Source organism: Acanthochromis polyacanthus, chromosome 13 (assembly GCF_021347895.1).
Source record: "Acanthochromis polyacanthus isolate Apoly-LR-REF ecotype Palm Island chromosome 13, KAUST_Apoly_ChrSc, whole genome shotgun sequence".
In the NCBI taxonomy this organism is placed as follows: domain Eukaryota; kingdom Metazoa; phylum Chordata; class Actinopteri; family Pomacentridae; genus Acanthochromis; species Acanthochromis polyacanthus.
In genome coordinates, this window is record NC_067125.1 from 24,930,645 (window position 1) to 24,945,579 (window position 14,935).

Consider the following 14,935-nt stretch of genomic DNA (forward strand, 5'->3'; position numbering starts at 1 on the left):
TTTAAATAAAGTAGTGCAAAAATTCCTTGTGCATCCTTTTCCCCGGTGTTTTCACTAAATTAATTAACTTAATCCTATCATATGAGGAAAACATTTACTAAAATACAATAATGTATCATTCTAGAGGTCCAATTTATCAATAAATAGAATTATTTGCATTAAAAACACTTAAATTGTGTTGTTTTGGTAAAGTTTTGTGACAAAATTTAACTAAACTCGTGTAAAATTTGCATTGTGCATCACTTTCACTAAAAAATTTCTGCAAAATCTATTTAGAGCATAAATTAAAAATATTCTAGCCTTACTCCCTGTTATATGAGGAGATAATTTCCATAAACAGAATAATGCATCATTCTAGAGGTCCAACTTAAAAATAAATCTAATTTCTTACATTAAAAGGTCACATGATAAGCTTTATTTCAATTTGTAAATGTATTTTTAAGCACCTATACTGTAAGAAAACAGCTTAAAATTGCGTCTTTTACAATCACTAATTCCTATAAACTGATTTAACCGAATGTCTGAGCGTCACTTAACGGGAAAACTCATAATGAACTATTTAAATCTTTGTCGTATTTATTCCTTCCCTGCCAGTAATTAATCTTGCTGTGCTGCTGCAGCGCTAAACGTGTTGACAAAAGATTTAGGTTTCACAGCCAACGCTGGATTTCTGGATAAAAAAACGATCAGGTGGTGTTTTTTTATCCGCCATTGTTCATTTTCTCACAGCAGGAATTCGTAATAACACAACGAGCAGAACCTAAATCCTCTGTTTTGACCGAGTAAGACGCTGGAAGCTTTGGAAACCCTATTAGGGAATTTAATGAATTTAGAAAGACAGACTGTTTTGTTTTCCTGGGATTTCAGCGCTACTTCTCAGACTGTGGGAACGTCTTGTTTTAACTTCTAACTGACCATTCAATGATAATTTAGAAAAGGAATGTTACATCTGGTGTCATTTCAGGTGAAACAAGAACAAATCTAAAAAAAAATGCTGTGAATCTGTCAGGTAAAATGTGACAGAGCATGTTTTGTTTTTATTTCCCGCTGTCCTGACCTGCAGACAGCGAGGCTCATCAATAGTCCGACTGTGTGTGTTATCAGCGCCACCACGGTTACCTAACCAGCTGGGAATCCATCAATAAGCTAGCTGTGTGACGCGGCATCGATCCACACGAAGCCCTTTGCAGCGAAGGTGGAGATAAAAGGTGAGCGGAACAAAGAAGCCGTTATGTGACGTCTGGGAACTGATCTCGCAAAGTATGATGTTGAATAGACGCAAGGTTAAAGCTAAATAAATGACAAAGAGGGCAAACGGCGACGCTCTGATGCCGACGAATGAAAGGGAAAAAAAGTAAAACGGCACACGCATGACATTCAGAAGCTATTACGAGTCCATTAAACGATTAGCTGACCGACAGATGGAATGAAATATTCAAAGATGTCACCTTGGATACGGGGCTGAGTGGTTAACATACACTCAACAAAAATATAAACGCAACACTTTTGTTTTTGCTCCCATTTTTTATGAGATGAACTCAAAGATCTAAAACTTTTCCCACATACACAATATCACTATTTCTCTCAAATATTGTTCACAAATCTGTCTAAATCTGTGATAGTGAGCACTTCTCCTTTGCTGAGATAATCCATCCCACCTCACAGGTGTGCCATATCAAGATGCTGATTAGACACCATGATTAGTGCACAGGTGTGCCTTAGACTGCCCACAATAAAGTTTTACATCTTTGAGTTCATCTCATAAAAAATGAGAGCAAAAGCAAACATGTTGCGTTTTTATTTTTTGTTGAGTGTATTTAAACCAAGTCTGACATGCTACCCTTAGCCTCAATAAGATGGCACTATATTGCACTAACGCCAGTTCATAGGTTGACTTTTATATACTTTTACTCTGTCAAGAAATGTGGCGGAGTTATGTGACGATCAGCGTATATTTGTCAGCAACATTACTCAAAAACAGACGTACGGATTCGGATGTAATTTTCAGGGAAGATCAGAAATGACACAAGGACCAGGTGATCAGATTTTGGCAGTGATGCGGCTTAATAGTCTGGATCCATGGCTTTGTTAAAGATTTCTGTATCATTGCGAGATAGGTGTCACTGTAACTATGACAACAAGAGGCCCGCTACATGTGCTGCCTGCTGACGATCACATGATTACAGTCCTACTACAAATCCACCACTGTGGACTTATCAGGACTTATCTGTCAGAAATGATACAAGGAATATAACTGATTATATTGTGGGGGTGTTTCTGAGTCTCATCAATTCGTGCCGCAAGCTACATATTTAGGTCATGTGATTCGGTATCCGTACATAACGTACACATGCAGAAGACACACCTGTGCTCAGCGCAAGGTCATTTTGTTTGTGGGTGCATCTGTGTTAAAATAACACATTCTATGTTGCCGTGATTTCTGATCATCAATAGCTAATAAACAAATGCTGCATTTCTGACTATGTCATATATGGGAATGAACAGCCTTGGAGGAGTACTGCGCTCTCTGAGTGCTTTTCTAGTATGTATTTTATTGATACTGCCTTTCTTCTTTTTAAAAGTATGGCGCTAATACAAAGGTCTGAGAAAAACATCTTTTCAGTTCCTCTGAATGTAACGGATACTTAGAGAAATTGACAAAAAAATTATTTTAATCTGAAAAACCCTAAAAATCTAATTATTTTGGTAACATATTCTACTATCTATGCTGTTGATATGATTCCTTCTAACTACTGGATGTTAAACTGCAGAAGCTTCTTGGATGAGAACCAAAAAAGAAAAGTACAGGAGCCTTTTAATGAAGCTCTTGAGATTATTGGATTTAAGAAACTACCCAAACGTTCAAAAGTTTGGGGTCATCCAGACAGTTTCATGTTTTCCATGAAAACTCTCACTTTTATTCATGTGCTAACATAACTGCACAAGGATTTTCTAATCATCAGTTAGCCTTTCAACACCATTAGCTAACACAATGTAGCATTAGAACACAGGAGTGATGGTTGCTGGAAATGTTCCTCTGTACCCCTATGGAGATATTCCATTATAAATCAGCCGTTTCCAGCTAGAATAGTCATTATTTAATGTTATCTTCATTGACAAAACCTGCTCTTCTTTCAAAAATAAGGACATTTCCAAATGACCCCACACTTCTGAACAGTAGTGAACATTTTTTTGTGTCTACACCCAACGCTGCGTTATTTACAGCCGTGAACGTCCCACCATTTTGCAGCTACAGGAAAAACGCTGCAACTTGTAACTGCTCGACGCGAGCCCGAGGCAAGGTTTCTCACTCAATTTTTGTTTCATCAGATCGCTCTCGATGAACACATGCATCACATAAACACAAATAGATGCGGCGGGCCGAGCTCAGACAGGAAAGCGCCTAATCTCATTAGGGCCATGAATGCAACACATGCAGTTAATGCTTGACCCCAGATGTTATTAGATGAGCGTTCAGTGACGTACATCACTCCGAGCCTTTAGCCTGGTTAGCTCCAACAGACAAATGATGGTTGTGGTACACTGACGCACAGCGCAGCTCATTGCCTGGGCAGCTTACCGGATTCATCGTATGAATAAATACTACAGTGATCTCACAAAGGTTTTAAATCAGCCACGAAACTGGACGGACAAGTCTTTTATTAGCCAGCGCTGCAACAAAACGAAGCCCAGCAACCACCCTGGCTGTGTCAGCACTTAGCAGATTGTTCCTGCTTTTTTTCAGCTCCTTAACCTGGATCCAGTAACAAACGGCTCCACGTAGCAACCAGAAGGTCAAAGTTCTGACAACTATTGCATTGCAAGACACAACTGAGAGGTAAAACAACATGTCAACACACAACGTGGCTCTAGAAGTACTCCTGATGCAGCACAAATGCAAACAAACACACCGGATGAAGGTAAAATCTTTAAAATAAAAGCACAAACTGTTAAGCATAATCTTAAAAAAGGCATAATTCCAGTGTTGCCTTGGTGATACCTGAATTAAAACTAGTGGGTGGCTAATTTCTGCGTTAAAAAAGAGGTGACTAACTCATGAATTTGGCGCACGTAGGCTGAAAAATGTCCACACACTAAAGTCACTCACCTTCTGCAGGCTGGTCGGGTTGAGCTGTGTTTTATCGATGATCTTTATCGCAACCTGGGAAGAAAAAAAGAGAGAAATGAACCAAAACAATCCAAACACAGGAAGAACAGATCATTCCACATTATAGAAGGTGGCCGGTTAGCTGCACACCCCGACTGACAAAAACTTAAAAAAAATATCATTATTGGGCATAAATAAGACTTAAAAAAAGAGTCTTACATATTGTTGGGTTATGGTACTGCACAAATGTAATCAATTTTGGTGAGATTTATTTATTGTATGTGAAAAATCACTGTCACTATTTATTATTAAACAGCAGAAAACACTGTAAATACAATTTCCTGTCACAACGCCAACAAATCATCAAAATCAAGAGTTTACACTTCAAAAAAGTTTCAGTATTTTCGATTAAAAACTGACTTTAATGATCAATTTATCAAAAAATTCATCCATTTTTTCCCTAAAATAATTTACTAGCTAATATTTTAGCGATAATCTTATTTATTATAAACTTTTAAGCTGTATTAAGCTGTTTTTTGTATGTGAAAAATCATTTTCACTATTTATTATTAAACACCAGAAAACACTTAAAGTACAATTTCCTGTCACGTCTACAAACCTTCAAAATTAAGAGTTTATATTTGAAGAGTTGCAGTATTTCTGATGGAACACTGACTTTAATGATCAATTTATCAAAAAAATCTATCCATTTTTTCCCAAAAATGATCTATTAGCTAATACTTTTAGCTATAATTGTACTTATTATCAACTTTTTCAGTTTCTAAGCTGTATTAAGCTGCTTTTTATGACTAAATAATGTGAATTAGTTCTCACATTTTTAGCATAACATACCAAAAATTTTATTTCATCCATTACTCAGAGGTATCAAAGCACAGTGCGAGGACAACGGGTTCACTTTGTCTTAGGGCTTGTGATGAGCACAGAAACTGAAATCTAATAAACAAACCAAACATTGCGAGAGGCTTTAACAGCACATTGACCCAGACAGAGACTGCATCAGACTACCGCAGTAAACCACCGATAAACGAGCATCTTCTGCTTTATGAACACATCGGAGATCACATGGTGGCAAACTCATCACGCTTCTCCAGCCCTGAGTTATCAACGGAGCCGATGTAGGTCAGACGTTTTACGAGAAGAAAGAGTGCAGTGTGAAAATAAAACCGCAAAAAAGAAAAACATGACCGCGTCTCTTCAAAGCCTGGAGGTTCAGTTCTGGTTCCCAAACAGATAAAATACATCAAGTCTGCTGCAGCTCCTCAGCTTTTTTCTTTTCTTTTAGCGTCTTTGAACTCACCTCTCTGCCCGTCAGTATGTGCCGTGCCAGTTTGACCTTGGCGAAGTTGCCCTTGCCGATGGTTTTGAGCAGCCGGTAGTTTCCGATGTGCGGCTGCTCGTCCGAACACAAGGCGATGGAGTTCCGACATCGTGCACCGAGCGAGCGGCTCGACCAGCCTGTACCTTTCTCCGAGCGGCTGGCCGACAGGGAGGTGTGCTGAGGAGAAACAGACAGATAATCATTTAAGGATGCAAACTAGAATTCTGCAGGAGTTTTTCCTTATGTGAACACTTAGAAACAACAAGCACAACTCAACACTAAAGTCATTTGCATACAGTAGCAACCACATCCTTAATGAGCTGCAGAATATCAAAGGAGAACAATGAAATTAAGCAGCAGTCCTGTCACTGCATTCACAAAATCAGTCTTTGAATCAGTAAAAATGCGCAAATCTAGAAGAAAAACAGAAGTGTCACTGATGCATGTCTGGATATTGTACATTGCTGAACACATACAAAAAAGCAAGGCCTAAAGTGGTAAAAAATTACAGAAATGATGCAGTTGAATGTAAATGTGTAGTCTTAGAAAATAAATACAAGGTGCATCAGGTAATAAAGTAGTAGGTGCAAGGGTGTTGCAGCTGGTTTATGGGAAAAGTATGAAATTATGAGGAAACATCAGGGACATGAAGCAGTGTACAAATGTGTTCAAGGGTGCAGTTTTATGTAAAAGTGCAGTTTTAGGAAATAAATAAACGTGTGTAAGGTCGTAAAGTAGTAGGAGAAAAGGTGCTGCATTGGGTTTATATGAAAAATAGAAAATTATGAGCAAAAACAATGCTCAAAGTAGAGCAAAAATTACTTAAAAGGTGCAGCTGTATGTAAACGTGCCGTTTCAGGAAATAAATGAAGAGTTCATTTGCAAAAACAGGAAACTCCGTTTTCAGAAAACTCATTTTTTTGTTGTTTACTTGAGATAATAATAATAATAACACTAATAATTTATTTTTTCCTCTATTTTGTCATGTATTTTTCTACTGAGTCCAATCCATTCAACTTCAGTTTGATTGACATTATCTCAAGTAAACAATAAAAAAAAAAAGTTTTCTGAAACTTGATCAAAACGGAGTTATCTGTTTTTGCAAATGAACTCTTCAAATATAAGGTGCATAAGGTAATAATGTAGCAGGTGCAGAGGTACTCCACTTGGTTTATGGGAAAAGTAGGAAGGCTCAAACAAGGCTCAAATTAGTGCACAAATTGCATAAAAGGTGCAGTTGCATGTAAACATGTAGCTTCAGTAAATAAATACGAGGTGTGTGAGGCCATAGGTTCAAAGGTGCTGCAGCTGTTAACAAATTCTATGACCTGATAAACTTACAAGAGGAGAAAATGCAGGATTGTTAATGTCTGAAATGTGTAACAATATACTCAAATAACACCAGTTGGAACAATATTACAGACAAAGGACCTCTATGCAGAGTTATTATTTTGCTTGAAAGCTCATTTTGTCATTATTGACAAGCATTTTTGATCATCATTTTTCCCCCAGACACGTGATGATAAATCTGGTAAAGACACGCCCGCCCTCCACATGATCTCCCTTCCTGTGGTCATACAGCACCAGCGAAGCCCTCATGATCGTGACTCTGCGGTCATGTGATCGCAACGTCATACCAGACATCCAGAGATGAAAAGAAAGAGCAACCAGGTCACCTCTGGATCTCACCTGACCCCTCACGGTCTGCATTCCTGACATTCATGTGTGGCTGCAGAGGCCACTGATGTCCAGCCACATGTTGTTCTGCTGGTCATCCCTCTGAAGAGACGCTCAGATCTAGGATGCGTTTGTTTGAAACCAGAGCTCGCTGTGCGTACGAGTCGAGGGTGGGGAATCCAGGGCAGATCGATGTGCAGCCCGACGTCTAGCCACAGCGACCAGACGTCAGCGGCCTCACAGCTCCATAACCGGGAGGAATGAAGCCTATGAAGGGTCAGACGAGACTCTGACCTGGTTACTCATGCAGGATAACGGAGACTAGGGAAAGACCGATTATCCACCTGACCCATGATTGTGGCCGCTGTTTGGATATCCTCGATTGTTTTTTACTACAGGCTAGCCGCAATGGATTTAAAATGGGTTTAAAATGGGCTTCATGGGTCCAGAAGTTGCTTTAAAGTCTTTAACCTTGACAAAAAACATGCTAATTAGCTGCAATTATGTAAGTTCTCAGCCTGTAAAATACGATATTTGAATATTTTGGTCTGTCATAACTAGGGAAAGACCAATTATCCACCTGACTGATTATTGTGGTTGCTGTTTGGCATATTCCCAATTATTTTTATTTCAAGACTAGCCTCATTTGATTTTCTCTTTTAACTGACAAAATCTGAAGCTTTTTATCCATGTCACAATTGATTTAAAATGGGTTTCTTCTCTCTCGGGTCAGGAAAGTTGCTTTAAAGTCTTTAACCTTGACAAAAACATGCAAATTAACAGCAATTATGTGAGTTCTCAGCCTGTTAAATACATTTACTACATTGATTTGAATAGTTTGACTTTTCATAAGTAGGGATAGGATGATTATTGTGGCTGATATTTGACATTTTTCCAGTTATTGGTATCGGTAAATTACTAACTGATTATTGATATATTGATAGAGAGCCCCCTCTCTCTGTCTGTCATCACTTTGTGGTCTCAGAAATGTCTCTCAAGCAGCAAAAACCGAACAAGAAACCAGGAAGTTAGCTTCTCCCACAGTGACTTATGCTAAGCTAACGCTAGCGGCTAAGTTAGAAGGCAGATTAACCTGAAACAGAGTCTAGAAAACAATAATTAATTGAATATCTGGACCCTTAGTGGACGATAAAAGTGATAGAACAGATAGAAATTTATAAAATAGAGCAGATGCAGACAAACTGATATTTGAATCACTCTTATTTCTATTTTACTTATTCAGTTATAGTCACCCTTATTAAAGAAGAAATCTAGTTACGAATGACAAGTTCTCTCTATCACATGCTGTTCAAACATTACACTTCATGTATCAGTTTTCGGCCTTTCTTCATTCCCAATAATCTGCATCGGCCATAAAAAAAAAAAAAAAAATCTATATCAGATCCTTAATGGTAACAAATGAGTCATCTTAAATCAAAAACTACAAAGTGGCGCTTCACAGGGTTCCAGACTAATGGTCGCATTTTGCGACCAAAATTTGAGCGAGTGCGAGTGAATTTTTCATCTACTCATGCATGTGCGACCAGTAAATTTGCCGATTTTTAAAAATTACTATTGAATATTTTTGGTGGCTTACAAATTTCTGCTCCACACTTCCACCCAGTAGACAGTAATGCGCAAAGGAGCTGGTTTACCAACTGACATTAACTCCAAAAGAAGAAGAAACGAGACGAACACCAAAGAAGAAGAAGGCGGGCCAATGTGTGTGAAAGCGGGGGACGAATGACGGTGAAGCTCCTGTTTCACAATACCGTTTACGTTCAGCCTTATTGTAAACACAAATTCACCTTTTTGTCCTTCAGTCCTTTCTTCAGGAAACACCATAAGAGTTTGTCCCCATTCCAGCTAGCTGCTTTTTAGTTGCTAGACAGCGCTGAACCGTTTTCTTTGATCTTTACTTGGATTGTCAGACTTTTTGGCAGCGTCATGTCAAGAAACCTCTTCTTAGAGAAACACTTCCTGTACTGCTGGAATGGTCACAAAATAACAGCCCGTAGCATGAAGTATACGCCTCATAATAAAAGCCTGAAGGGAACGGTTATTTTAACACTAGATAAAACAAAGGCTTGCCAGAATTGATGAACTGATCAACAGACCTTTATAAGAGTAATTTACATGTGATTTGGTATAAATACATAACGTGCACATGCATAACACATGCCTGTGCTCAGCACAAGGTCTTTTTTATTACAGATTTCATCCGTCGGAAATTAAATGTCAGCTGAGCAGCTTTGGTGGAATACTGCTCTCTCTAAGTGCTTTTCTTGTTATGTTTTGTCAAGTGCTGCACAATAAATACATATACATAGTTTCTGCATTTATTGTGCAAGTATTTACCAGTAATACAGTGAAAATGAGAGGAAATGTGAATATTTACTTTGCAAGTCAATTTTGGTGTGAACCCTTAAATTTTCTGCTTGCGCTCCTAAAATTTTAAGTTAGGGGCCACTGTGCTCCTCGGAAAAAAGTTAGTCTGGAGCCCTGCTTCGAAAAATACATTTGTACCTAAACATTTCCCCTGTTCCTCAGTTGCAAAATGAAGCAAACCATTTCACACCGTGACCCAACCTGAACTCTTTAAGTCAAATGAGGTCTGAGGTCTTCAAGCTCAAACAACAACCTCTAATACCTCCATTTGCTTTCCTGGGCTTTACTGAGTGTAAACACAGTTCTCCAGCTAGCTTTAACTTGTCGTGTGTGGTGGACACAACACAAGGAACAAGGAAATAAGAAAGAACAGGAAGTATCAGAGGCCAGCAGACGTTCCTCGGTTCCTGTCTTCGCTTCTGACTGCCATGAAAACAAACTGTATTATTGGAAAAGGCTGTTATTGAGCGTTTTGTCGGCCAACTACCGCCCACTTTCACAAGCTTGAACAGAAAAATGACAGAGCTGCGGCAGTTGGGGGTATTTAAGGCAGTTTGTGACGGAAAAAAGGCAGTTGTGTTAGTCGTCACCTTACAACATCACATTGGGCAAAAAGAATTTTCGCTATTTTTCCCCCAGCGTACCACTTTTCTCTGTGGAATGCATCTAAAAACTGGTCAAAACCATCACAGGACTGATGAAAACATGTGTCATCCAGGCTCACGCTGCCAATATACAAGTAAATGATGGTTGTAAAAGCTACCTGGAATGACTTTATTGGACTAAATCAAACAAACATAACCGACAGAAACGTGTCCAGAGAATAAACATCAACATAGTGACTCCAGTTCAGGATCTTGACCACATCGTCCCACTTCACTTGCTCAATCTTTCCTGTTTATTTCTGGTTAAACCTCATTCATCATTCATAAACGGAGCCGCTGGTGGAGTTACAGGGTACAACGCTCCGTACAGATCAGACCTTTCAGACAAAAGCTATCAGGAAACACAGGCTCAGAAGCTGCTTCACTGGAAGAAAAAGAAAAACTCTGTGAATTCATGACAAACCCTCAGCACGAAACTCTACCCTTCCACACAATGAGAGCCACACATGAACACACAGACCAGAAGTCTGACGGAAACACGAAATCTTAAAATGCACTCGATGTGTTGACCACAGTGGCGAGATCACAAGACCGCGTGGTTTTCCACCCAAACACGAGACCTTTAGCACTATTATTACTGTCGCTAATGGTAAAACTCACACAGCATAAATGTATCTGTAGATGAACAGTTTTTAGAGGCAAGTGAACTGAGGAAACTCTAGAATACAAAAATAAACTCCATGTTGACACAGTCCAGAGGGCTGTGCAACGAAGCAAGATTAGTGGGTTAGCGAGGCAAAAGTGAGGAGCTTTCAGTATCGTGAACCTGGCTAGATCTCCATGGTAACTGATGGTGTGGAGCTATATCTCCATGGTAACTGATGGTGTGGAGCTAGATCTCCACAGTAACTGATGGTGTGGAGCTAGATCTCCACGGTAACTGATGGTGTAGAGCTAGATCTCCACACAAAGAAAGCCTGACTATGTTAAACTGGCTTCATAGTTCAACCCTCAGGTAAAAGACAACCAAGACGCTGACGTGGTGTCTTTCCCCATCCTCCACTTCCTTCCACCTGCTCCTGCAGCTTCTCCTCCCTCCCCATCCGTTCATCTGATGGCTAGAAAGACATGTGATTGGCTGTCAGCACCTTCTCAATCCTGGCTTCTTTCCCAGCATCCTTTGGGACTCAAACATCGTGAGTCACACCTCCTTTGCTATTTTCTAATCCTTTTTTCAGTCCTTCATTCTTACACCTCTTTCTCCAGCTAGAATGGAAAAACAGAGAAGCTGGAGGCCACTTACAAGATGAAGACAAAAGAGGAGGACAAGGAGAAGAAGAAGTAGCAGGAAAAGGACAAGAAGAGGGAGGAGCAAAAGGAGAAGGAAGAGGAGGAAAAGGACAAGAAGAGGGAGGAGCAAAAGGAGAAGGAAGAGGAGGAAAAGGACAAGAAGCAGGAGGAGGAAAAGGAGAAGAAGAAGGAGGAGGAAAAGGAGAAGAAGGAGAAGTAGTGGAAGAAGAAGTAGAAGAAGAAGCAGGCAAGGGAAAAGGAGAAGAAGGAGGAAGAGGAAAAGGAGAAGAAGAAGATAAGGAGGAGGAGAAGACAAGGAGAAGAGGAGAAGAGGAAGGTGAAGAAAAAGGAGGAGGAAAGGGTAACGGAGGAGAAGAAGAAGGAAGAATGAGAAGGAAGAAGAGGAGGAAAAGGAGAAGAAGATTAAGAAGAGGGAAGAAGGCAGAGGAAGAAGGAGGAAAAGGAAAAGAAGATAAAGGAGAAGAAGGAGGAGGAGAAGAAGAAAAAGGAGGAGGAGAAGAAGATAGAGGAGGAAAAGGAGATGGAGGAGGAAAAGTAGAAGGAGAAGAATGAAGAAGGAGGAGAAGAAGGAGGAGGAGGAGAAGGAGAAGGAAAAGAAAATGAGGAAGACAACAAAGAAGGAAAAGAAGGAGGAGGAGAAGAAGAAGATGATGATGATACTCTGAGTGAACAATGACATTAAAAGTTTAGCCGTAACAGTGCAGCTACACAAAAACAAGCACTTGACTCATTTTGGAGTTCACCGTTTTATAAAACTGTTTTCTAAAGAGGAGCAGTGCGACCTTGAATACGTGAACTGTGATTAATTCTGTGACTATAATGTGAATCAGTATTTCAGAAAAACAACAAAATTCAGCTGTTAATATTTCATCGCTCCGCTGAAATACTGAGTGCACATTTTGAGGCTTCGGAAACAAAAGCAGCAAAAAGTGAAACTGTAAAACTTCATGTGTACATTATTTATACGTTAGACTGCAGCTTCAGAGCACTTTAAATCAGAACGCTGAGGCCTTTCTGGTGCCACCTCACAGCTGTGCTCCTCATCCACCTTCATTTTCACCTCCTCCTCACCCTTCCCCCATTTATTCACCCCCTTCTGGTTCATCCCATCCCCCAGACAAATCAATTTGCCTCCCTTCCACTCTATTCTCCCCTCCGTGCCCGGACACGCCCTCCCTTTTGTCTCCTGTATCTTCATTTTCAGCGACCTCACATCAGTTTTGAGCTTCCATCGCTCACCCCGTCTCACCTCCCCTCCCCCCTCAAACACCCTCTTTCAGTGCATCGATTCGCCGGCTCCTTCTGATTACCACGCACTTTCATTCAAGCCCTGGCCTGCTTGCCGGTTGTGATGGGCGGAGGCATTCGGGTGCAGAACAGCCGACCAACCCCCAACGTCGTCATGAATGTAAGGTGACATTTGGCATGGAAGATGGATGGAGGATGGAGGATGGAGGTGAGGTGTGTGTGTGGTTGTTAGCGTGTGATCTGCACCTTCAGCAAACAAACTGCACCTCGTCGTTTCAAACTGTGGTGCTTTCCTGCATCTTTAGAGGAGGAGCTGATGTAAGGCCGAAGGAAACAACCAAGACCAAACGCATATAATGTTACCGCTCTAGTTTTAAAATCTAATTTGTCTTTGAGTGTTCTCTGTACTTACTTCCACGTGAGAATTTAAACTGCTAGTACGACGATGACCAGGAGCTGATTTTAGAGTAGAAGGTTACACACAGCGCCCGCCATAATTATGGGCACCCCTGGTTACGATGTGTTGACAACCTTAAAATAAATTCAATTTTTATCACAGAAGCATACTCTCACACTGAAAATTGTTGAAAATGTATTATAGGAGAAGCCTAGGTGCTGTTTTGTTGGCAAAAGTGGGTTGTACAAAGTATTAACATCAGTGATGCTAGTAATTGTGGCACACATGATTTGATGTAAAAGAATTATTTCTTAATGTGTGATTTTTCCCCACTAAAGAGTTAAGTACATCAATCGTTCTGTGGCGGACTAAAAATGAAGTAAATCCATCCATTCTCTATACACCGCTTTATCCTCACTGGGGTCATGGGGGGGGGGGTGCTGGAGACTATCCCAGCTGACTCGGGTGAAGGCAGGGGACACCCTGGACAGGTCGCCAGTCTGTCACAGGGCTACATATACAGACGAACAATCACACTCACATTCACACCTACGGGCAATTTAGAGTAACCAATTAACCTCAGCATATTTTTGGACTGTGAGAGGAAGCCGGAGTACCAGAGAAAACCCACACATCCACAGGGAGAACATGCAAACTCCATGCAGAAAGATCCCAGGCTCAGGCCGGGACTCGAACCAGGGATCTTCTTGCTGCAAAGTGAAAGTGCTAACCACTATGCAGCCCCTGAAGTAAATCCCTCTACATTAATTTACAGTGTCATCAACCAGACTTCTAGTGTTATGTTTATCCCTTTAAACTCTTGTGATGCTGATAGTAGACACCTTCAGAGGCCAGAACATGTAAAATCCAAGGACGTTCCCAGCTTGAAAAGTTCCTAAAGATCACAATCTGTTCTGTACATACAACTTATCAATGTCTATGCCACAATGAACTAAATATAGACCAGAAATAACTTGTCTACAGCGGTAACATTTGAGCTGTGTTAAACCTCTCCAGGATGCTGATCATAATCAAGGAGATAGCATTTGTTCTTCTGCTGGCAGTTTAACCAAAAAGCAGAAAAACTGTAGTCATGTTTGCCTTTTAGATAAGAGCCCTAAACAGGTTTTAACAACTTTTTGTTGTCACGTTTTAAAGCTATGCATTAAAAAAATGGAGAAATTTGTATTATTAAAGCGACTCTTTGTCCTAAAAGATGAAAATGGGAAGAAAAACAACCATTTGGACCGTTCACATTTAGTTTTCTTCAGTGTGAAACATCACAGACCCTGAACAGATCATAAATTCAGGTAAACATGACCAATAAACAATCTGTTCCTTTCAGATATTAAACACGTTGATGTCCCCTCCCTGTAAAACTACAAATGACGTGCTAACTTTTACAAACTCCTTCCAATAAAGGCGAGAGTGTTTGCTAAAATGTGTGGTGACATTTTGGCGGCATGCATGTTTGCATGTCTGGCATAGCTCTTCCACAGTACAGCAGCTATCTTCCATCTGTGCTGCCGTGTGTGGGCGTCCAGATGAAGAAATGTATAGAAATGGATGAATTAGAACTCGTGAATCGTGTCACATGGTCTTTCTTCTCCATGAACAGTTAGAGAAACATTGCTCAGTATTTTGTTCAGCCCTCCTGTTGTCCTCATTTACGGGCACCAAAAAATATTGTTTCCTTGTCTGAAAAAAATCCAAAAATTCAGCAAAAAAAAAATTCCCCCAATTTCTAAAGATTTGCAAAAGAAGAAGAAAATTCCAGTAATTCCTTAAAAGTTTCCCTTGAAAGTTTTTTTTTTTTTTTAAATTCCCCCAAATTTGGCAAGAAAATTCTTGTAAATATTTTC

At 40.1% G+C, this 14,935-nt stretch overlaps 1 protein-coding gene across 6 annotated transcripts in view; it reads right to left on the reverse strand.

The window, feature by feature from the left end:
* Positions 1 to 14,935, reverse strand: part of mark4b (MAP/microtubule affinity-regulating kinase 4b) — an 86,020-nt gene that overhangs the window by 50,658 nt on the left and 20,427 nt on the right. For all 6 annotated transcript variants that reach the window (XM_022198084.2, XM_022198083.2, XM_051957821.1 and 3 more), the window contains exons 2-3: positions 5,427 to 5,624; positions 4,109 to 4,162 (exon numbers count right to left, since the gene is read on the reverse strand). In XM_022198084.2, coding sequence (XP_022053776.1) covers positions 4,109 to 4,162; positions 5,427 to 5,624 — 252 coding nt within the window. The remainder of the gene's footprint in view (positions 1 to 4,108; positions 4,163 to 5,426; positions 5,625 to 14,935) is intronic.